The 20,765-nt window shown below is 44.9% G+C and overlaps 1 protein-coding gene across 1 annotated transcript in view; it reads left to right on the top strand.

Moving 5' to 3' along the window:
- The window catches only part of LOC139554036 (GDNF family receptor alpha-4-like), a 225,142-nt gene that overhangs the window by 98,060 nt on the left and 106,317 nt on the right, over window positions 1-20,765 (top strand). Inside the window, exon 2 of the mRNA XM_071366935.1 lies at window positions 5,849-6,130. Coding sequence (XP_071223036.1) covers window positions 5,849-6,130 — 282 coding nt within the window. The remainder of the gene's footprint in view (window positions 1-5,848; window positions 6,131-20,765) is intronic.

Genomic DNA, 20,765 nt, shown 5'->3' with positions numbered 1-20,765 from the left:
TGTTTCAGGACTGTTCTACTCTACTCTGTGTAATGTCTCTGTTTCAGGACTGTTTTACTCTACTCTGTTATACTGACCTGTTCCTGACCCTGCTGTTATACTGACCTGTTCCTGACCCTGCTGTTATACTGACCTGTTCCTGACCCCTGTTGTTATACTGACCTGTTCCTGACCCCTGCTGTTATACTGACCTGTTCCTGACCCTGCTGTTATACTGACCTGTTCCTGACCCTGCTGTTATACTGACCTGTTCCTGACCCTGCTGTTATACTGACCTGTTCCTGACCCCTGCTTTTATACTGACCTGTTCCTGACCCTGCTGTTATACTGACCCCTGTTGTTATACTGACCTGTTCCTGACCCCTGCTGATATACTGACCTGTTCCTGACCCTGCTGTTATACTGACCTGTTCCTGACCCTGCTGTTATACTGACCCCTGTTGTTATACTGACCTGTTCCTGACCCCTGCTGATTTACTGACCTGTTCCTGACCCTGCTGTTATACTGACCTGTTCCTGACCCCTGCTGTTATACTGACCTGTTCCTGACCCTGCTGTTATACTGACCTGTTCCTGACCCTGCTGTTATACTGACCTGTTCCTGACCCCTGCTGTTATACTGACCTGTTCCTGACCCCTGCTGTTATACTGACCTGTTCCTGACCCTGCTGTTATACTGACCTGTTCCTGACCCTGCTGTTATACTGACCTGTTCCTGACCCCTGCTGTTATACTGACCTGTTCCTGACCCTGCTGTTATACTGACCTGTTCCTGACCCCTGCTGTTATACTGACCTGTTCCTGACCCTGCTGTTATACTGACCTGTTCCTGACCCCTGCTGTTATACTGACCTGTTCCTGACCCTGCTGTTATACTGACCTGTTCCTGACCCCTGCTGTTATACTGACCTGTTCCTGACCCTGCTGTTATACTGACCTGTTCCTGACCCCTGCTGTTATACTGACCTGTTCCTGACCCCTGCTGTTATACTGACCTGTTCCTGACCCTGCTGTTATACTGACCTGTTCCTGACCCTGCTGTTATACTGACCTGTTCCTGACCCCTGCTGTTATACTGACCTGTTCCTGACCCCTGCTGTTATACTGACCTGTTCCTGACCCCTGCTGTTATACTGACCTGTTCCTGACCCTGCTGTTATACTGACCTGTTCCTGACCCTGCTGTTATACTGACCTGTTCCTGACCCTGCTGTTATACTGACCTGTTCCTGACCCTGCTGTTATAATGACCTGTTCCTGACCCTGCTGTTATACTGACCTGTTCCTGACCCCTGCTGTTATACTGACCTGTTCCTGACCCCTGCTGTTATACTGACCTGTTCCTGACCCTGCTGTTATACTGACCTGTTCCTGACCCTGCTGTTATACTGACCTGTTCCTGACCCCTGCTGTTATACTGACCTGTTCCTGACCCTGCTGTTATACTGACCCCTGTTGTTATACTGACCTGTTCCTGACCCCTGCTTTTATACTGACCTGTTCCTGACCCTGCTGTTATACTGACCCCTGTTGTTATACTGACCTGTTCCTGACCCCTGCTGATATACTGACCTGTTCCTGACCCTGCTGTTATACTGACCTGTTCCTGACCCTGCTGTTATACTGACCCCTGTTGTTATACTGACCTGTTCCTGACCCCTGCTGATATACTGACCTGTTCCTGACCCTGCTGTTATACTGACCTGTTCCTGACCCTGCTGTTATACTGACCCCTGTTGTTATACTGACCTGTTCCTGACCCCTGCTGATATACTGACCTGTTCCTGACCCCTGCTGTTATACTGACCTGTTCCTGACCCTGCTGTTATACTGACCTGTTCCTGACCCTGCTGTTATACTGACCTGTTCCTGACCCTGCTGTTATAATGACCTGTTCCTGACCCCTGCTGTTATACTGACCTGTTCCTGACCCTGCTGTTATACTGACCTGTTCCTGACCCTGTTGTTATACTGACCTGTTCCTGACCCTGCTGTTATACTGACCTGTTCCTGACCCTGCTGTTATACTGACCTGTTCCTGACCCTGCTGTTATACTGACCTGTTCCTTACCCTACTGTTATACTGACCTGTTCCTGACCCCTGCTGTTATACTGACCTGTTCCTGACCCCTGCTGTTATACTGACCTGTTCCTGACCCTGCTGTTATACTGACCTGTTCCTTACCCTGTTGTTATACTGACCTGTTCCTGACCCTGCTGTTATACTGACCTGTTCCTTACCCTGCTGTTATACTGACCTGTTCCTGACCCCTGCTGTTATACTGACCTGTTCCTGACCCTGCTGTTATACTGACCTGTTCCTGACCCTGCTGTTATACTGACCTGTTCCTGACCCCTGCTGTTATACTGACCTGTTCCTGACCCTGCTGTTATACTGACCTGTTCCTGACCCCTGCTGTTATACTGACCTGTTCCTGACCCCTGCTGTTATACTGACCTGTTCCTGACCCCTGCTGTTATACTGACCTGTTCCTGACCCTGCTGTTATACTGACCTGTTCCTGACCCTGCTGTTATACTGACCTGTTCCTGACCCTGCTGTTATACTGACCTGTTCCTGACCCCTGCTTTTATACTGACCCCTGTTGTTATACTGACCTGTTCCTGACCCCTGCTGATATACTGACCTGTTCCTGACCCTGCTGTTATAATGACCTGTTCCTGACCCCTGCTGTTATACTGACCTGTTCCTGACCCCTGCTGTTATACTGACCTGTTCCTGACCCCTGCTTTTATACTGACCTGTTCCTGACCCTGCTGTTATACTGACCCCTGTTGTTATACTGACCTGTTCCTGACCCCTGCTGATATACTGACCTGTTCCTGACCCTGCTGTTATACTGACCTGTTCCTGACCCTGCTGTTATACTGACCCCTGTTGTTATACTGACCTGTTCCTGACCCTGCTGTTATACTGACCTGTTCCTGACCCCTGCTGTTATACTGACCTGTTCCTGACCCTGCTGTTATACTGACCTGTTCCTGACCCCTGCTGTTATACTGACCTGTTCCTGACCCTGCTGTTATACTGACCTGTTCCTGACCCTGCTGTTATAATGACCTGTTCCTGACCCTGCTGTTATACTGACCTGTTCCTGACCCCTGCTTTTATACTGACCTGTTCCTGACCCTGCTGTTATACTGATCCCTGTTGTTATACTGACCTGTTCCTGACCCCTGCTGATATACTGACCTGTTCCTGACCCTGCTGTTATACTGACCTGTTCCTGACCCTGCTGTTATACTGACCCCTGTTGTTATACTGACCTGTTCCTGACCCTGCTGTTATACTGACCTGTTCCTGACCCCTGCTGTTATACTGACCTGTTCCTGACCCTGCTGTTATACTGACCTGTTCCTGACCCCTGCTGTTATACTGACCTGTTCCTGACCCTGCTGTTATACTGACCTGTTCCTGACCCTGCTGTTATAATGACCTGTTCCTGACCCTGCTGTTATACTGACCTGTTCCTGACCCCTGCTGTTATACTGACCTGTTCCTGACCCCTGCTGTTATACTGACCTGTTCCTGACCCCTGCTTTTATACTGACCTGTTCCTGACCCTGCTGTTATACTGACCCCTGTTGTTATACTGACCTGTTCCTGACCCCTGCTGATATACTGACCTGTTCCTGACCCTGCTGTTATACTGACCTGTTCCTGACCCTGCTGTTATACTGACCCCTGTTGTTATACTGACCTGTTCCTGACCCCTGCTGATATACTGACCTGTTCCTGACCCTGCTGTTATACTGACCTGTTCCTGACCCTGCTGTTATACTGACCTGTTCCTGACCCTGCTGTTATACTGACCTGTTCCTGACCCTGCTGTTATACTGACCTGTTCCTGACCCCTGCTGTTATACTGACCTGTTCCTGACCCTGCTGTTATACTGACCTGTTCCTGACCCCTGCTGTTATACTGACCTGTTCCTGACCCTGCTGTTATACTGACCTGTTCCTGACCCCTGCTGTTATACTGACCTGTTCCTGACCCTGCTGTTATACTGACCTGTTCCTGACCCTGCTGTTATACTGACCTGTTCCTGACCCCTGCTGTTATACTGACCTGTTCCTGACCCTGCTGTTATACTGACCTGTTCCTGACTCTGCTGTTATACTGACCTGTTCCTGACCCTGCTGTTATACTGACCTGTTCCTGACCCTGCTGTTATACTGACCTGTTCCTGACCCCTGCTGTTATACTGACCTGTTCCTGACCCTGCTGTTATACTGACCTGTTCCTGACCCTGCTGTTATACTGACCTGTTCCTGACCCCTGCTGTTATACTGACCTGTTCCTGACCCTGCTGTTATACTGACCTGTTCCTGACCCCTGCTGTTATACTGACCTGTTCCTGACCCCTGCTGTTATACTGACCTGTTCCTGACCCCTGCTTTTATACTGACCTGTTCCTGACCCTGCTGTTATACTGACCCCTGTTGTTATACTGACCTGTTCCTGACCCCTGCTGATATACTGACCTGTTCCTGACCCTGCTGTTATACTGACCTGTTCCTGACCCTGCTGTTATACTGACCTGTTCCTGAACCTGCTGTTATACTGACCCCTGTTGTTATACTGACCTGTTCCTGACCCCTGCTGATATACTGACCTGTTCCTGACCCTGCTGTTATACTGACCTGTTCCTGACCCTGCTGTTATACTGACCTGTTCCTGACCCTGCTGTTATACTGACCTGTTCCTGACCCTGCTGTTATACTGACCTGTTCCTGACCCCTGCTGTTATACTGACCTGTTCCTGACCCTGCTGTTATACTGACCTGTTCCTGACCCTGCTGTTATACTGACCTGTTCCTGACCCTGTTGTTATACTGACCTGTTCCTGACCCCTGCTGTTATACTGACCTGTTCCTGACCCTGCTGTTATACTGACCTGTTCCTGACCCCTGCTATTATACTGACCTGTTCCTGACCCTGCTGTTATAATGACCTGTTCCTGACCCTGCTGTTATACTGACCTGTTCCTGACTCTGCTGTTATACTGACCTGTTCCTGACCCTGCTGTTATACTGACCTGTTCCTGACCCCTGCTTTTATACTGTAATTTAAAAGATGACAAGTCGTAAACTAGTCCTAACCCTAACCCCTGACCTCTAACCATAACCCCTGATCTCTAACCATAACCCCTAACCCCTGACCTCTAACTCTAACCCCTGACCGCTAACCCTAACCCCTTACCTCTAATCCCTGACCCTAACCCCTTACCTCTAACCATAACCTCTGACCTCTAACCCCTGCATCTAACCCCTGACCTCTAACCCCTGACCTCTGACCCTGAACCCTAACCTCTAACCCCTGAACTCTAACCCTAACCCCTGACCTCTTTCTCTAACCCCTGACCTCTAACCATAACCCCTTACCTCTAACCCTGACCTCTGAGCTCTAACCCCTGCATCTAACCCCTGACCTCTAACCCTGACCTCTGAGCTCTAACCCTGAACCCTAACCTCTAACCCTGACCTCTAACCATAACCCCTGACCTCTAACCCCTTACCTCTAACTCTGACCCCTGACCTCTAACCATAACCCCTGACCTCTAACCCCTTACCTCTGACCCCTGACCTCTAACCATAACCCCTGACCTCTAACCCCTTACCTCTAACTCTGACCCCTGACCTCTAACCATAACCCCTGACCTCTAACCCCTTACCTCTGACCCCTGACCTCTAACCATAACCCCTGACCTCTAACCCCTTACCTCTAACCATAACCCCTGGCCTCTAACCCCTTACCTCTAACTCTGACCCCTGACCTCTAGCCATAACCCCTGAACTCTAACCACTGCTGTTTCTATTTTCCCCAGGGCTCCCCCTCTTTGTGTCTGCGGGGAGGGACAGAGACTGTCTACAGGCTGGTGACACCTGCTCCAGTGATGACGCGTGCAGCCCTCGCCTGCGGATGCTGAGACAGTGTGTGGCGGGGGACGGCAGTGTGAAGCTGGGCCCTGGGGCCAGGAACCAGTGTGAGAACGCAGTCACGGCCCTGCTGTCCTCCCCGCTCCACGGCTGCCAATGTAAACGAGGCATGAAGAGAGAGAAGAACTGCCTCAGTATCTATTGGAGCCTGCACCAGTCTGTCGCGCATGGTGAGACTATAACACCATAACATCTATAGTACCAGTCTGTCCTGCATGGTGAGACTATAACACCATAACATCTATAGTACCAGTCTGTCCTGCATGGTGAGACTATAACACCATAACATCTATAGTACCAGTCTGTCCTGCATGGTGAGACTATAACACCATAACATCTATAGTACCAGTCTGTCCTGCATGGTGAGACTATAACACCATAACATCTATAGTACCAGTCTGTCCTGCATGGTGAGACTATAACACCATAACATCTATAGTACCAGTCTGTCCTGCATGGTGAGACTATAACACCATAACATCTATAGTACCAGTCTGTCCTGCATGGTGAGACTATAACACCATAACATCTATAGTACCAGTCTGTCCTGCATGGTGAGACTATAACACCATAACATCTATAGTACCAGTCTGTCCTGCATGGTGAGACTATAACACCATAACATCTATAGTACCAGTCTGTCCTGCATGGTGAGACTATAACACCATAACATCTATAGTACCAGTCTGTCCTGCATGGTGAGACTATAACACCATAACATCTATAGTACCAGTCTGTCCTGCATGGTGAGACTATAACACCATAACATCTATAGTACCAGTCTGTCCTGCATGGTGAGACTATAACACCATAACATCTATAGTACCAGTCTGTCCTGCATGGTGAGACTATAACACCATAACATCTATAGTACCAGTCTGTCCTGCATGGTGAGACTATAACACCATAACATCTATAGTACCAGTCTGTCCTGCATGGTGAGACTATAACACCATAACATCTATAGCACCAGTCTATATAACACCGAGCCCTAATCTATAGTACCAGTCTGAATAACATCTAGCCCTAATCTATAGTACCAGTCTGTATAACACCTAGCCCTAATCTATAGTACCAGTCTGTATAACACCTAGCCCTAATCTATAGTACCAGTCTGTATAACACCTAGCCCTAATCTATAGTACCAGTCTGTATAACACCTAGCCCTAATCTATAGTACCAGTCTGTATAACACCTAGCCCTAATCTATAGTACCAGTCTGTATAACACCTAGCCCTAATCTGTAGTACCAGTCTGTATAACACCTAGCCCTAATCTATAGTACCAGTCTGTATAACACCTAGCCCTAATCTATAGTACCAGTCTGTATTACACCTAGCCCTAATCTATAGTACCAGTCTGTATAACACCTAGCCCTAATCTGTAGTACCAGTCTGTATAACACCTAGCCCTAATCTATAGTACCAGTCTGTATAACACCTAGCCCTAATCTATAGTACCAGTCTGTATAACACCTAGCCCTAATATGTAGTACCAGTCTGTATAACACCTAGCCCTAATCTATAGTACCAGTCTGTTCTACATGGTGAGATTATAACACCTAGCCCGAATCTATAGTACCAGTCTGTATAACACCTAGCCCTAATCTATAGTACCAGTCTGTATAACACCTAGCCCTAATCTATAGTACCAGTCTGTATAACACCTAGCCCTAATCTATAGTACCAGTCTGTATAACACCTAGCCCTAATCTATAGTACCAGTCTGTATAACACCTAGCCCTAATCTATAGTACCAGTCTGTATAACACCTAGCCCTAATCTATAGTACCAGTCTGTTCTACATGGTGAGATTATAACACCTAGCCCTAATCTATAGTACCAGTCTGTATAACACCTAGCCCTAATCTATAGTACCAGTCTGAATAACATCTAGCCCTAATCTATAGTACCAGTCTGTATAACACCTAGCCCTAATCTATAGTACCAGTCTGTATAACACCTAGCCCTAATCTATAGTACCAGTCTGTTTTACATGGTGAGATTATAACACCTAGCCCTAATCTATAGTACCAGTCTGTATAACACCTAGCCCTAATCTATAGTACCAGTCTGTATAACACCTAGCCCTAATCTATAGTACCAGTCTGTATAACACCTAGCCCTAATCTATAGTACCAGTCTGTATAACACCTAGCCCTAATCTATAGCAACAGTCTGTATAACACCTAGCCCTAATCTATAGTACCAGTCTGTCCTACATGGTGCGACTATAACACCTAGCCCTAATCTATAGTACCAGTCTGTATTACACCTAGCCCAAATCTGTAGTACCAGTCTGTATAACACCTAGCCCTAATCTATAGTACCAGTCTGTGTACCACCTAGCCCTATTCTATAGTACCAGTCTGTATAACACCTAGCCCTAATCTCTAGGACCAGTCTGTATAACACCTAGCCCTAATCTATAGTTTTTTTAATTTTTTTTTTATTTCACCTTTATTTAACCAGGTAGGCTAGTTGAGAACAAGTTCTCATTTGCAACTGCGACCTGGCCAAGATAAAGCATAGCAGTGTGAACAGACAACACAGAGTTACACATGGAGTAAACAATAAACAAGTCAATAACATGGTAGAAAAAAAGAGAATCTATATACAATGTGTGCAAAAGGCATGAGGTAGGCAATAAATCGAATAATTACAATTTAGCAGATTAACACTGGAGTGATAAATCATCAGATGAACATGTGCAAGAAGAGATACTGGTGTGCAAAAGAGCAGAAAAGTAAATAAATAAAAGCAGTATGGGGGGTGAGGTAGGTAAATTGGGTGGGTAGTTTACAGATGGACTATGTACAGCTGCAGCGATCGGTTAGCTGCTCGGATAGCAGATTTTTAAAGTTGTTGAGGGAGATAAAAGTCTCCAACTTCAGAGATTTTTGCAATTCGTTCCAGTCGCAGGCAGCAGAGAACTGGAAGGAAAGGCGTCCAAATGAGGTTTTAGCTTTAGGGATGATCAGTGAGATACACCTGCTGGAGCGCGTGCTGCGGGTGGGTGTAGCCATCGTGACCAGTGAACTGAGATAAGGCGGCACTTTACCTAGCATAGCCTTGTAGATGACCTGGAGCCAGTGGGTCTGACGACGAACATGTAGCGAGGGCCAGCCGACTAGGGCATACAGGTCGCAGTGGTGGGTCGTATAAGGTGCTTTAGTAACAAAACGAATGGCACTGTGATAAACTGCATCCAGTTTGCTGAGTAGAGTGTTGGAAGCTATTTTGTAGATGACATCGCCGAAGTCGAGGATCGGTAGGATAGTCAGTTTTACTAGGGTAAGTTTGGCGGCGTGAGAGAAGGAGGCTTTGTTGCGGAATAGAAAGCCGATTCTTGATTTGATTTTGGATTGGAGATGTTTGATATGAGTCTGGAAGGAGAGTTTGCAGTCTAGCCAGACACCTAGGTACTTATAGATGTCCACATATTCTAGGTCGGAACCGTCCAGGGTGGTGATGCTAGTCGGGCGTGCGGGTGCAGGCAGCGAACGGTTGAAAAGCATGCATTTGGTTTTACTAGCGTTTAAGAGCAGTTGGAGGCCACGGAAGGAGTGTTGTATGGCATTGAAGCTCGTTTGGAGGTTAGATAGCACAGTGTCCAAGGAAGGGCCGGAAGTATATAGAATGGTGTCGTCTGCGTAGAGGTGGATCAGGGAATCGCCCGCAGCAAGAGCAACATCATTGATGTATACAGAGAAAAGAGTCGGCCCGAGAATTGAACCCTGTGGTACCCCCATAGAGACTGCCAGAGGACCGGACAACATGCCCTCCGATTTGACACACTGAACTCTGTCTGCAAAGTAGTTGGTGAACCAGGCAAGGCAGTCATTAGAAAAACCGAGGCTACTGAGTCTGCCGATAAGAATATGGTGATTGACAGAGTCGAAAGCCTTGGCCAGGTCGATGAAGACGGCTGCACAGTAATGTCTTTTATCGATGGCGGTTATGATGTCGTTTAGTACCTTGAGCGTGGCTGAGGTGCACCCGTGACCGGCTCGGAAACCGGATTGCACAGCGGAGAAGGTACGGTGGGATTCGAGATGGTCAGTGATCTGTTTGTTGACTTGGCTTTCGAAGACCTTAGATAGGCAGGGCAGGATGGATATAGGTCTGTAACAGTTTGGGTCCAGGGTGTCTCCCCCTTTGAAGAGGGGGATGACCGCGGCAGCTTTCCAATCCTTGGGGATCTCAGATGATACGAAGGAGAGGTTGAACAGGCTGGTAATAGGGGGTGCGACAATGGCGGCGGACAGTTTCAGAAATAGGGGGTCCAGATTGTCAAGCCCAGCTGATTTGTATGGGTCCAGGTTTTCCAGCTCTTTCAGAACATCTGCTATCTGGATTTGGGTAAAGGAGAAGCTGGGGAGGCTTGGGCGAGTAGCAGCGGGGGGGGGCGGGGCTGTTGGCCAAGGTTGGAGTCGCCAGGAGGAAGGCATGGCCAGCCATTGAGAAATGCTTGTTGAAGTCTTCGATTATCACGGATTTATCGGTGGTGACCGTGTTACCTAGCCTCAGTGCAGTGGGCAGCTGGGAGGAGGTGCTCTTGTTCTCCATGGACTTTACAGTATCCCAGAACTTTTTGGAGTTAGAGCTACAGGATGCGAATTTCTGCTTGAAAAAGCTGGCCTTTGCTTTCCTGACTGACTGCGTGTATTGGTTCCTGACTTCCCTGAACAGTTGCATATCGCGGGGGCTCTTCGATGCTATTGCAGTTCGCCACAGGATGTTTTTGTGCTGGTCGAGGGCAGTCAGGTCTGGAGTGAACCAAGGGCTATATCTGTTCTTGGTTCTGCATTTTTTGAACGGAGCATGCTTGTCTAATATGGTGAGGAAGTAACATTTAAAGAATGACCAGGCATCCTCAACTGACGGGATGAGGTCAATATCCTTCCAGGGTACCCGGGCCAGGTCGATTAGAAAGGCCTGCTCGCAGAAGTGTTTTAGGGAGCGTTTGACAGTGATGAGGGGTGGTCGTTTGACCGCGGACCCGTGGCGGATACAGGCAATGAGGCAGTGATCGCTGAGATCTTGATTGAAGACAGCAGAGGTGTATTTGGAGGGCAGGTTGGTCAGGATAATGTCTATTAGGGTGCCCATGTTTACGGATTTAGGGTTGTACCTGGTGGGTTCCTTGATGATTTGTGTGAGATTGAGGGCATCAAGCTTGGATTGTAGGACTGCCGGGGTGTTAAGCATATCCCAGTTTAGGTCACCTAACAGAACAAACTCTGAAGCTAGATGGGGAGCGATCAATTCACAGATGGTGTCCAGGGCACAGCTGGGAGCTGAGGGGGGTCGGTAGCAGGCGGCAACAGTGAGAGACTTATTTCTGGAGAGATTAATTTTTAAAATTAGAAGTTCGAACTGTTTGGGCATAGACCTGGAAAGTATGACAGAACTTTGCAGGCTATCTCTGCAGTAGATTGCAACTCCTCCCCCTTTGGCAGTTCTATCTTGACGGAAAGTGTTATAGTTGGGTATGGAAATCTCAGAATTTTTGGTGGCCTTCCTAAGCCAGGATTCGGACACGGCAAGGACATCAGGATTGGCAGAGTGTGCTAAAGCGGTGAGTAAGGCAAACTTAGGGAGGAGGCTTCTGATGTTGACATGCATGAGGCCAAGGCTTTTTCGATTGCAGAAGTCAACAAATGAGGGTGACTGGGGACATGCAGGGCCTGGGTTTACCTCCACATCACCCGAGGAACAGAGGAGTAGTAGGATGAGGGTGCGGCTAAAGGCTATCAAAACTGGTCCCCTAGAGCGTTGGGGACAAAGAATAAAAGGAGCAGATTTATGGGCGTGGTAGAATAGATTCTGGGCATAATGTGCAGACAGGGGTATGGAGGGGCGCGGGTACAGCGGAGGCAAGCCCAGGCACTGGGTGATGATAAGAGAGGTTGTATCTCTGGACATGCTGGTCTCAATGGGTGAGGTCACCGCATGTGTGGGGGGTGGGACAAAGGGGGTATCAGAGGTACGGAGAGTGGAACTACAGGGTCCATTGCAAACCAAAACAATGATAATGAAAACTAGCCTGAACAACAGTATGCAAGGCATATTGATATTTGAGAGAGACATACAATAAGGCATAAAGTGATTGCAGGTCTTGATTGGGAGAGCTAGCTAAAACAACAGGTAAGATAACAGCAGCAATAACAGGGTGTTAGTCTAACACAGCAACAACAGGTAAAAATGGCGACGACTAGGCAGAGAGGGTCGGATTAACTACACACAGATCCTGAGTTAAAGCACAGAGCCGACAGGTAAAACACAAATAAACAGAATGGAGTACCGTGAATTAATGGACAGTCAAGCATGCATCAGCTATGTAGCCAAGTGATCAGTACCAGTCTGTATAACACCTAGCCCTAATCTCTAGCACCAGTCTGTATAACACCTAGCCCTAATCTCTAGCACCAGTCTGTATAACACCTAGCCCTAATCTCTAGCACCAGTCTGTATAACACCTAGCCCTAATCTATAGTACCAGTCTGTATAACACCTAGCCATAATCTATAGTACCAGTCTGTATTACACCTAGCCCTAATCTATAGTACCAGTCTGAATAACATCTAGCCCTAATCTATAGTACCAGTCTGTCCTACATGGTGAGTTTATAACACCTAGCCCTAATCTATAGTACCAGTCTGTATAACACCTAGCCCTAATCTATAGTACCAGTCTGTATAACACCTAGCCCTAATCTATAGTACCAGTCTGTATAACACCTAGCCCTAATCTATAGTACCAGTCTGTTCTACATGGTGAGATTATAACACCTAGCCCTAATCTATAGTACCAGTCTGTATAACACTTAGCCCTAATCTATAGTACCAGTCTGTATAACACCTAGCCCTAATCTATAGTACCAGTCTGTATAACACCTAGCCCTAATATGTAGTATCAGTCTGTATAACACTTAGCCCTAATCTATAGTACCAGTCTGTATAACACCTAGCCCTAATCTATAGTACCAGTCTGTATAACACCTAGCCCTAATCTATAGTACCAGTCTGTTCTACATGGTGAGATTATAACACCTAGCCCTAATCTATAGTACCAGTCTGTATAACACCTAGCCCTAATCTATAGTACCAGTCTGTATAACACCTAGCCCTAATCTATAGTACCAGTCTGTATAACACCTAGCCCTAATCTATAGCACCAGTCTGTATAACACCTAGCCCTAATCTATAGCACCAGTCTGTATAACACCTAGCCCTAATCTATAGTACCAGTCTGTATAACACCTAGCCCTAATCTATAGTACCAGTCTGTTCTACATGGTGAGATTATAACACCTAGCCCTAATCTATAGTACCAGTCTGTATAACACCTAGCCCTAATCTATAGTACCAGTCTGTATAACACCTAGCCCTAATCTATAGTACCAGTCTGTATAACACCTAGCCCTAATCTATAGCACCAGTCTGTATAACACCTAGCCCTAATCTATAGCACCAGTCTGTATAACACCTAGCCCTAATCTATAGTACCAGTCTGTATAACACCTAGCCCTAATCTATAGTACCAGTCTGTATAACACCTAGCCCTAATCTATAGTACCAGTCTGTATAACACCTAGCCCTAATCTATAGTACCAGTCTGTATAACACCTAGCCCTAATCTATAGTACCAGTCTGTATAACACCTAGCCCTAATCTGTAGTACCAGTCTGTATAACACCTAGCCCTAATCTATAGTACCAGTCTGTCCTACATGGTGCGACTATAACACCTAGCCCTCATCTATATCACCAGTCTGTCCTACATGGTGCGACTATAACACCTAACCCTAATCTATAGTACCAGTCTGTCCTACATAGTGGGATTATAACACATAGCCCTAATCTAGAGTACCAGTCTGTATAACACCTAGCCCTAATCTATAGCACCAGTCTGTATAACACCTAGCCCTAATCTATAGCACCAGTCTGTCCTACATGGTGAGTTTATAACACCTAGCCCTAATCTATAGCATCCGTCTGTCCTACATGGTGCGACTATAACACCTAACCATAATCTATAGTACCAGTATGTCCTACATAGTGGGATTATAACACCTAGCCCTAATCTAGAGTACCAGTCTGTATAACACCTAGCCCTAATCTATAGCACCAGTCTGTATAACACCTAGCCCTAATCTATAGTACCAGTCTGTATAACACCTAGCCCTAATCTATAGCACCAGTCTGAATAACACCTAGCCCTAATCTATAGTACCAATCTGTATTACACCTAGCCCTAATCTACAGCACCAGTCTCTATAACACCTAGCCCTAATCTATAGCACCAGTCTGTTCTACATGGTGAGATTATAACACCTAGCCCTAATCTATAGCACCAGTCTGTATAACACCTAGCCCTAATCTTTATTACCAGCCTGTATAACACCTAGCCCTAATCTATAGTACCAGTCTTTATAACACCTAGCCCTTATCTATAGCACCAGTCTGTATAACACCTAGCCCTAATCTTTAGTACCAGCCTGTATAACACCTAGCCCTAATCTATAGCACCAGTCTGTATAACACCTAGCCCTAATCTATAGTACCAGCCTGTATAACACCTAGCCCTAATCTATAGTACCAGTCTGTCCTACATGGTGAGATTATAACACCTAGCCCTAATCTATAGTACCAGTCTGTATAACACCTAGCCCTAATCTCTAGTACCAGTCTGTATAACACCTAGCCCTCATCTTTAGTACCAGCCTGTATAACACCTAGCCCTAATCTATAGTACCAGTCTGTCCTACAGTGGGATTATAACACCTAGCCCTAATCTAGAGTACCAGTCTGTATAACACCTAGCCCTAATCTATAGTACCAGTCTGTATAACACCTAGCCCTAATCTATAGTACCAGTCTGTCCTACATGGTGAGACTATAACACCTAGCCCTAATCTATAGCACCAATCTGTATAACACCTAGCCCTAATCTATAGTACCAGTCTGTATAACACCTAGCCCTAATCTATAGCACCAGTCTGTATAACACCTAGCCCTAATCTATAGTACCAGTCTGTATAACACCTAGCCATAATCTATAACACCAGTCTGTATAACACCTAGCCCTAATCTATAGCACCAGTCTGTATAACACCTAGCCCTAATCTCTAGTACCAGTCTGTATAACACCTAGCCCTAATCTATAGTACCAGCCTGTATAACACCTAGCCCTAATCTATAGTATCAGTCTGTATAACACCTAGCCCTAATCTATAGTACCAGTCTGTTCTACATGGTGAGATTATAACACTTAGCCCTAATCTATAGCACCAGTCTGTCTAACACCTAGCCCTAATCTATAGCACCAGTCTGTATAACACCTAGCCCTAATCTATAGTACCAGTCTGTTCTACATGGTGAGATTATAACACCTAGTCCTAATCTATAGTACCAGTCTGTAAAACACCTAGCCCTAATCTATAGTACCAGCCTGTATAACACCTAGCCCTAATCTATAGTACCAGCCTGTATAACACCTAGCCCTAATCTATAGTATCAGTGTGTATAATACCTAGCCCTAATCTATAGTACCAGTCTGTCCTACATGGTGAGATTATAACACCTAGCCCTAATCTATAGCACCAGTCTGTCTAACACCTAGCCCTAATCTATAGCACCAGTCTGTATAACACCTAGCCCTAATCTATAGTACCAGTCTGTTCTACATGGTGAGATTATAACACCTAGCCCTAATCTTTAGTACCAGCCTGTATAACACCTAGCCCTAATCTATAGTACCAGTCTGTCCTACAGTGGGATTATAACACCTAGCCCTAATCTAGAGTACCAGTCTGTATAACACCTAGCCCTAATCTATAGTACCAGTCTGTATAACACCTAGCCCTAATCTATAGTACCAGTCTGTCCTACATGGTGAGACTATAACACCTAGCCCTAATCTATAGCACCAATCTGTATAACACCTAGCCCTAATCTATAGTACCAGTCTGTATAACACCTAGCCCTAATCTATAGCACCAGTCTGTATAACACCTAGCCCTAATCTATAGTACCAGTCTGTATAACACCTAGCCATAATCTATAACACCAGTCTGTATAACACCTAGCCCTAATCTATAGCACCAGTCTGTATAACACCTAGCCCTAATCTCTAGTACCAGTCTGTATAACACCTAGCCCTAATCTATAGTACCAGCCTGTATAACACCTAGCCCTAATCTATAGTATCAGTCTGTATAACACCTAGCCCTAATCTATAGTACCAGTCTGTTCTACATGGTGAGATTATAACACTTAGCCCTAATCTATAGCACCAGTCTGTCTAACACCTAGCCCTAATCTATAGCACCAGTCTGTATAACACCTAGCCCTAATCTATAGTACCAGTCTGTTCTACATGGTGAGATTATAACACCTAGTCCTAATCTATAGTACCAGTCTGTAAAACACCTAGCCCTAATCTATAGTACCAGCCTGTATAACACCTAGCCCTAATCTATAGTATCAGTGTGTATAATACCTAGCCCTAATCTATAGTACCAGTCTGTCCTACATGGTGAGATTATAACACCTAGCCCTAATCTATAGCACCAGTCTGTCTAACACCTAGCCCTAATCTATAGCACCAGTCTGTATAACACCTAGCCCTAATCTATAGTACCAGTCTGTTCTACATGGTGAGATTATAACACCTAGCCCTAATCTATAGTACCAGTCTGTATAACACCTAGCCCTAATCTATAGTACCAGTCTGTATAACACCTAGCCCTAATCTATAGTACCAGTCTGTATAACACCTAGCCCTAATCTATAGTACCAGTCTGTATAACACCTAGCCCTAATCTATAGTACCAGTCTGTATAACACCTAGCCCTAATCTATAGTACCAGTCTGAATAACATCTAGCCCTAATCTATAGTACCAGTCTGTATTACACCTAGCCCTAATCTATAGTACCAGTCTGTATAACACCTAGCCCTAATCTATAGTACCAGTCTGTTCTACATGGTGAGATTATAACACCTAGCCCTAATCTATAGTACCAGTCTGTATAACACCTAGCCCTAATCTATAGTACCAGTCTGTATAACACCTAGCCCTAATCTATAGTACCAGTCTGTATAACACCTAGCCCTAATCTATAGTACCAGTCTGTATAACACCTAGCCCTAATCTATAGTACCAGTCTGAATAACATCTAGCCCTAATCTATAGTACCAGTCTGTATAACACCTAGCCCTAATCTATAGTACCAGTCTGTATAACACCTAGCCCTAATCTATAGTACCAGTCTGTTCTACATGGTGAGATTATAACACCTAGCCCTAATCTATAGTACCAGTCTATATAACACCTAGCCCTAATCTATAGTACCAGTCTGTATAACACCTAGCCCTAATCTATAGTACCAGTCTGTATAACACCTAGCCCTAATCTATAGTACCAGTCTGAATAACATCTAGCCCTAATCTATAGTACCAGTCTGTATAACACCTAGCCCTAATCTATAGTACCAGTCTGTATAACACCTAGCCCTAATCTATAGTACCAGTCTGTTCTACATGGTGAGTTTATAACACCTAGCCCTAATCTATAGTACCAGTCTGTCCTACAGTGCGACTATAACACCTAGCCCTAATCTATAGTACCAGTCTGTATAATACCTAGCCCTAATCTACAGCACCAGTCTGTATAACACCTAGCCCTAATCTATAGTACCAGTCTGTATAACACCTAGCCCTAATCTATAGTACCAGTCTGTTCTACATGGTGAGATTATAACACCTAGCCCTAATCTATAGTACCAGTCTGTATAACACCTAGCCCTAATCTATAGTACCAGTCTGTATAACACCTAGCCCTAATCTATAGTACCAGTCTGTATAACACCTAGCCCTAATCTATAGTACCAGTCTGTATAACACCTAGCCCTAATCTATAGTACCAGTCTGTATAACACCTAGCCCTAATCTATAGTACCAGTCTGAATAACATCTAGCCCTAATCTATAGTACCAGTCTGTATAACACCTAGCCCTAATCTATAGTACCAGTCTGTATAACACCTAGCCCTAATCTATAGTACCAGTCTGTTCTACATGGTGAGATTATAACACCTAGCCCTAATCTATAGTACCAGTCTATATAACACCTAGCCCTAATCTATAGTACCAGTCTGTATAACACCTAGCCCTAATCTATAGTACCAGTCTGTATAACACCTAGCCCTAATCTATAGTACCAGTCTGAATAACATCTAGCCCTAATCTATAGTACCAGTCTGTATAACACCTAGCCCTAATCTATAGTACCAGTCTGTATAACACCTAGCCCTAATCTATAGTACCAGTCTGTATAACACCTAGCCCTAATCTATAGTACCAGTCTGTATAACACCTAGCCCTAATCTATAGTACCAGTCTGTATAACACCTAGCCCTAATCTATAGTACCAGTCTGAATAACATCTAGCCCTAATCTATAGTACCAGTCTGTATTACACCTAGCCCTAATCTATAGTACCAGTCTGTATAACACCTAGCCCTAATCTATAGTACCAGTCTGTTCTACATGGTGAGATTATAACACCTAGCCCTAATCTATAGTACCAGTCTGTATAACACCTAGCCCTAATCTATAGTACCAGTCTGTATAACACCTAGCCCTAATCTATAGTACCAGTCTGTATAACACCTAGCCCTAATCTATAGTACCAGTCTGTATAACACCTAGCCCTAATCTATAGTACCAGTCTGTATAACACCTAGCCCTAATCTATAGTACCAGTCTGAATAACATCTAGCCCTAATCTATAGTACCAGTCTGTATAACACCTAGCCCTAATCTATAGTACCAGTCTGTATAACACCTAGCCCTAATCTATAGTACCAGTCTGTTCTACATGGTGAGATTATAACACCTAGCCCTAATCTATAGTACCAGTCTATATAACACCTAGCCCTAATCTATAGTACCAGTCTGTATAACACCTAGCCCTAATCTATAGTACCAGTCTGTATAACACCTAGCCCTAATCTATAGTACCAGTCTGAATAACATCTAGCCCTAATCTATAGTACCAGTCTGTATAACACCTAGCCCTAATCTATAGTACCAGTCTGTATAACACCTAGCCCTAATCTATAGTACCAGTCTGTTCTACATGGTGAGTTTATAACACCTAGCCCTAATCTATAGTACCAGTCTGTCCTACAGTGCGACTATAACACCTAGCCCTAATCTATAGTACCAGTCTGTATAACACCTAGCCCTAATCTACAGCACCAGTCTGTATAACACCTAGCCCTAATCTATAGTACCAGTCTGTATAACACCTAGCCCTAATCTATAGTACCAGTCTGTTCTACATGGTGAGATTATAACACCTAGCCCTAATCTATAGTACCAGTCTGTATAACACCTAGCCCTAATCTATAGTACCAGTCTGTATAACACCTAGCCCTAATCTATAGTACCAGTCTGTATAACACCTAGCCCTAATCTATAGTACCAGTCTGTATAACACCTAGCCCTAATCTATAGTACCAGTCTGAATAACATCTAGCCCTAATCTATAGTACCAGTCTGTATAACACCTAGCCCTAATCTATAGTACCAGTCTGTATAACACCTAGCCCTAATCTATAGTACCAGTCTGTTCTACATGGTGAGATTATAACACCTAGCCCTAATCTATAGTACCAGTCTGTATAACACCTAGCCCTAATCTATAGTACCAGTCTGTATAACACCTAGCCCTAATCTATAGTACCAGTCTGTATAACACCTAGCCCTAATCTATAGTACCAGTCTGTATAACACCTAGCCCTAATCTATAGTACCAGTCTGTATAACACCTAGCCCTAATCTATAGTACCAGTCTGAATAACATCTAGCCCTAATCTATAGTACCAGTCTGTATAACACCTAGCCCTAATCTATAGTACCAGTCTGTATAACACCTAGCCCTAATCTATAGTACCAGTCTGTTCTACATGGTGAGATTATAACACCTAGCCCTAATCTATAGTACCAGTCTATATAACACCTAGCCCTAATCTATAGTACCAGTCTGTATAACACCTAGCCCTAATCTATAGTACCAGTCTGTATAACACCTAGCCCTAATCTATAGTACCAGTCTGAATAACATCTAGCCCTAATCTATAGTACCAGTCTGTATAACACCTAGCCCTAATCTATAGTACCAGTCTGTATAACACCTAGCCCTAATCTATAGTACCAGTCTGTTCTACATGGTGAGTTTATAACACCTAGCCCTAATCTATAGTACCAGTCTGTCCTACAGTGCGACTATAACACCTAGCCCTAATCTATAGTACCAGTCTGTATAACACCTAGCCCTAATCTACAGCACCAGTCTGTATAACACCTAGCCCTAATCTATAGTACCAGTCTGTATAACACCTAGCCCTAATCTATAGTACCAGTCTGTTCTACATGGTGAGATTATAACACCTAGCCCTAATCTATAGTACCAGTCTGTATAACACCTAGCCCTAATCTATAGTACCAGTCTGTATAACACCTAGCCCTAATCTATAGTACCAGTCTGTATAACACCTAGCCCTAATCTATAGTACCAGTCTGTATAACACCTAGCCCTAATCTATAGTACCAGTCTGTATAACACCTAGCCCTAATCTATAGTACCAGTCTGAATAACATCTAGCCCTAATCTATAGTACCAGTCTGTATAACACCTAGCCCTAATCTATAGTACCAGTCTGTATAACACCTAGCCCTAATCTATAGTACCAGTCTGTTCTACATGGTGAGATTATAACACCTAGCCCTAATCT

Source organism: Salvelinus alpinus, chromosome 25 (assembly GCF_045679555.1).
Source record: "Salvelinus alpinus chromosome 25, SLU_Salpinus.1, whole genome shotgun sequence".
Taxonomy (NCBI): Eukaryota; Metazoa; Chordata; class Actinopteri; order Salmoniformes; family Salmonidae; genus Salvelinus; species Salvelinus alpinus.
The sequence above is the reverse complement of the archived record's forward strand: the minus strand, read 5'-3'. Positions and strand labels throughout refer to the sequence as shown.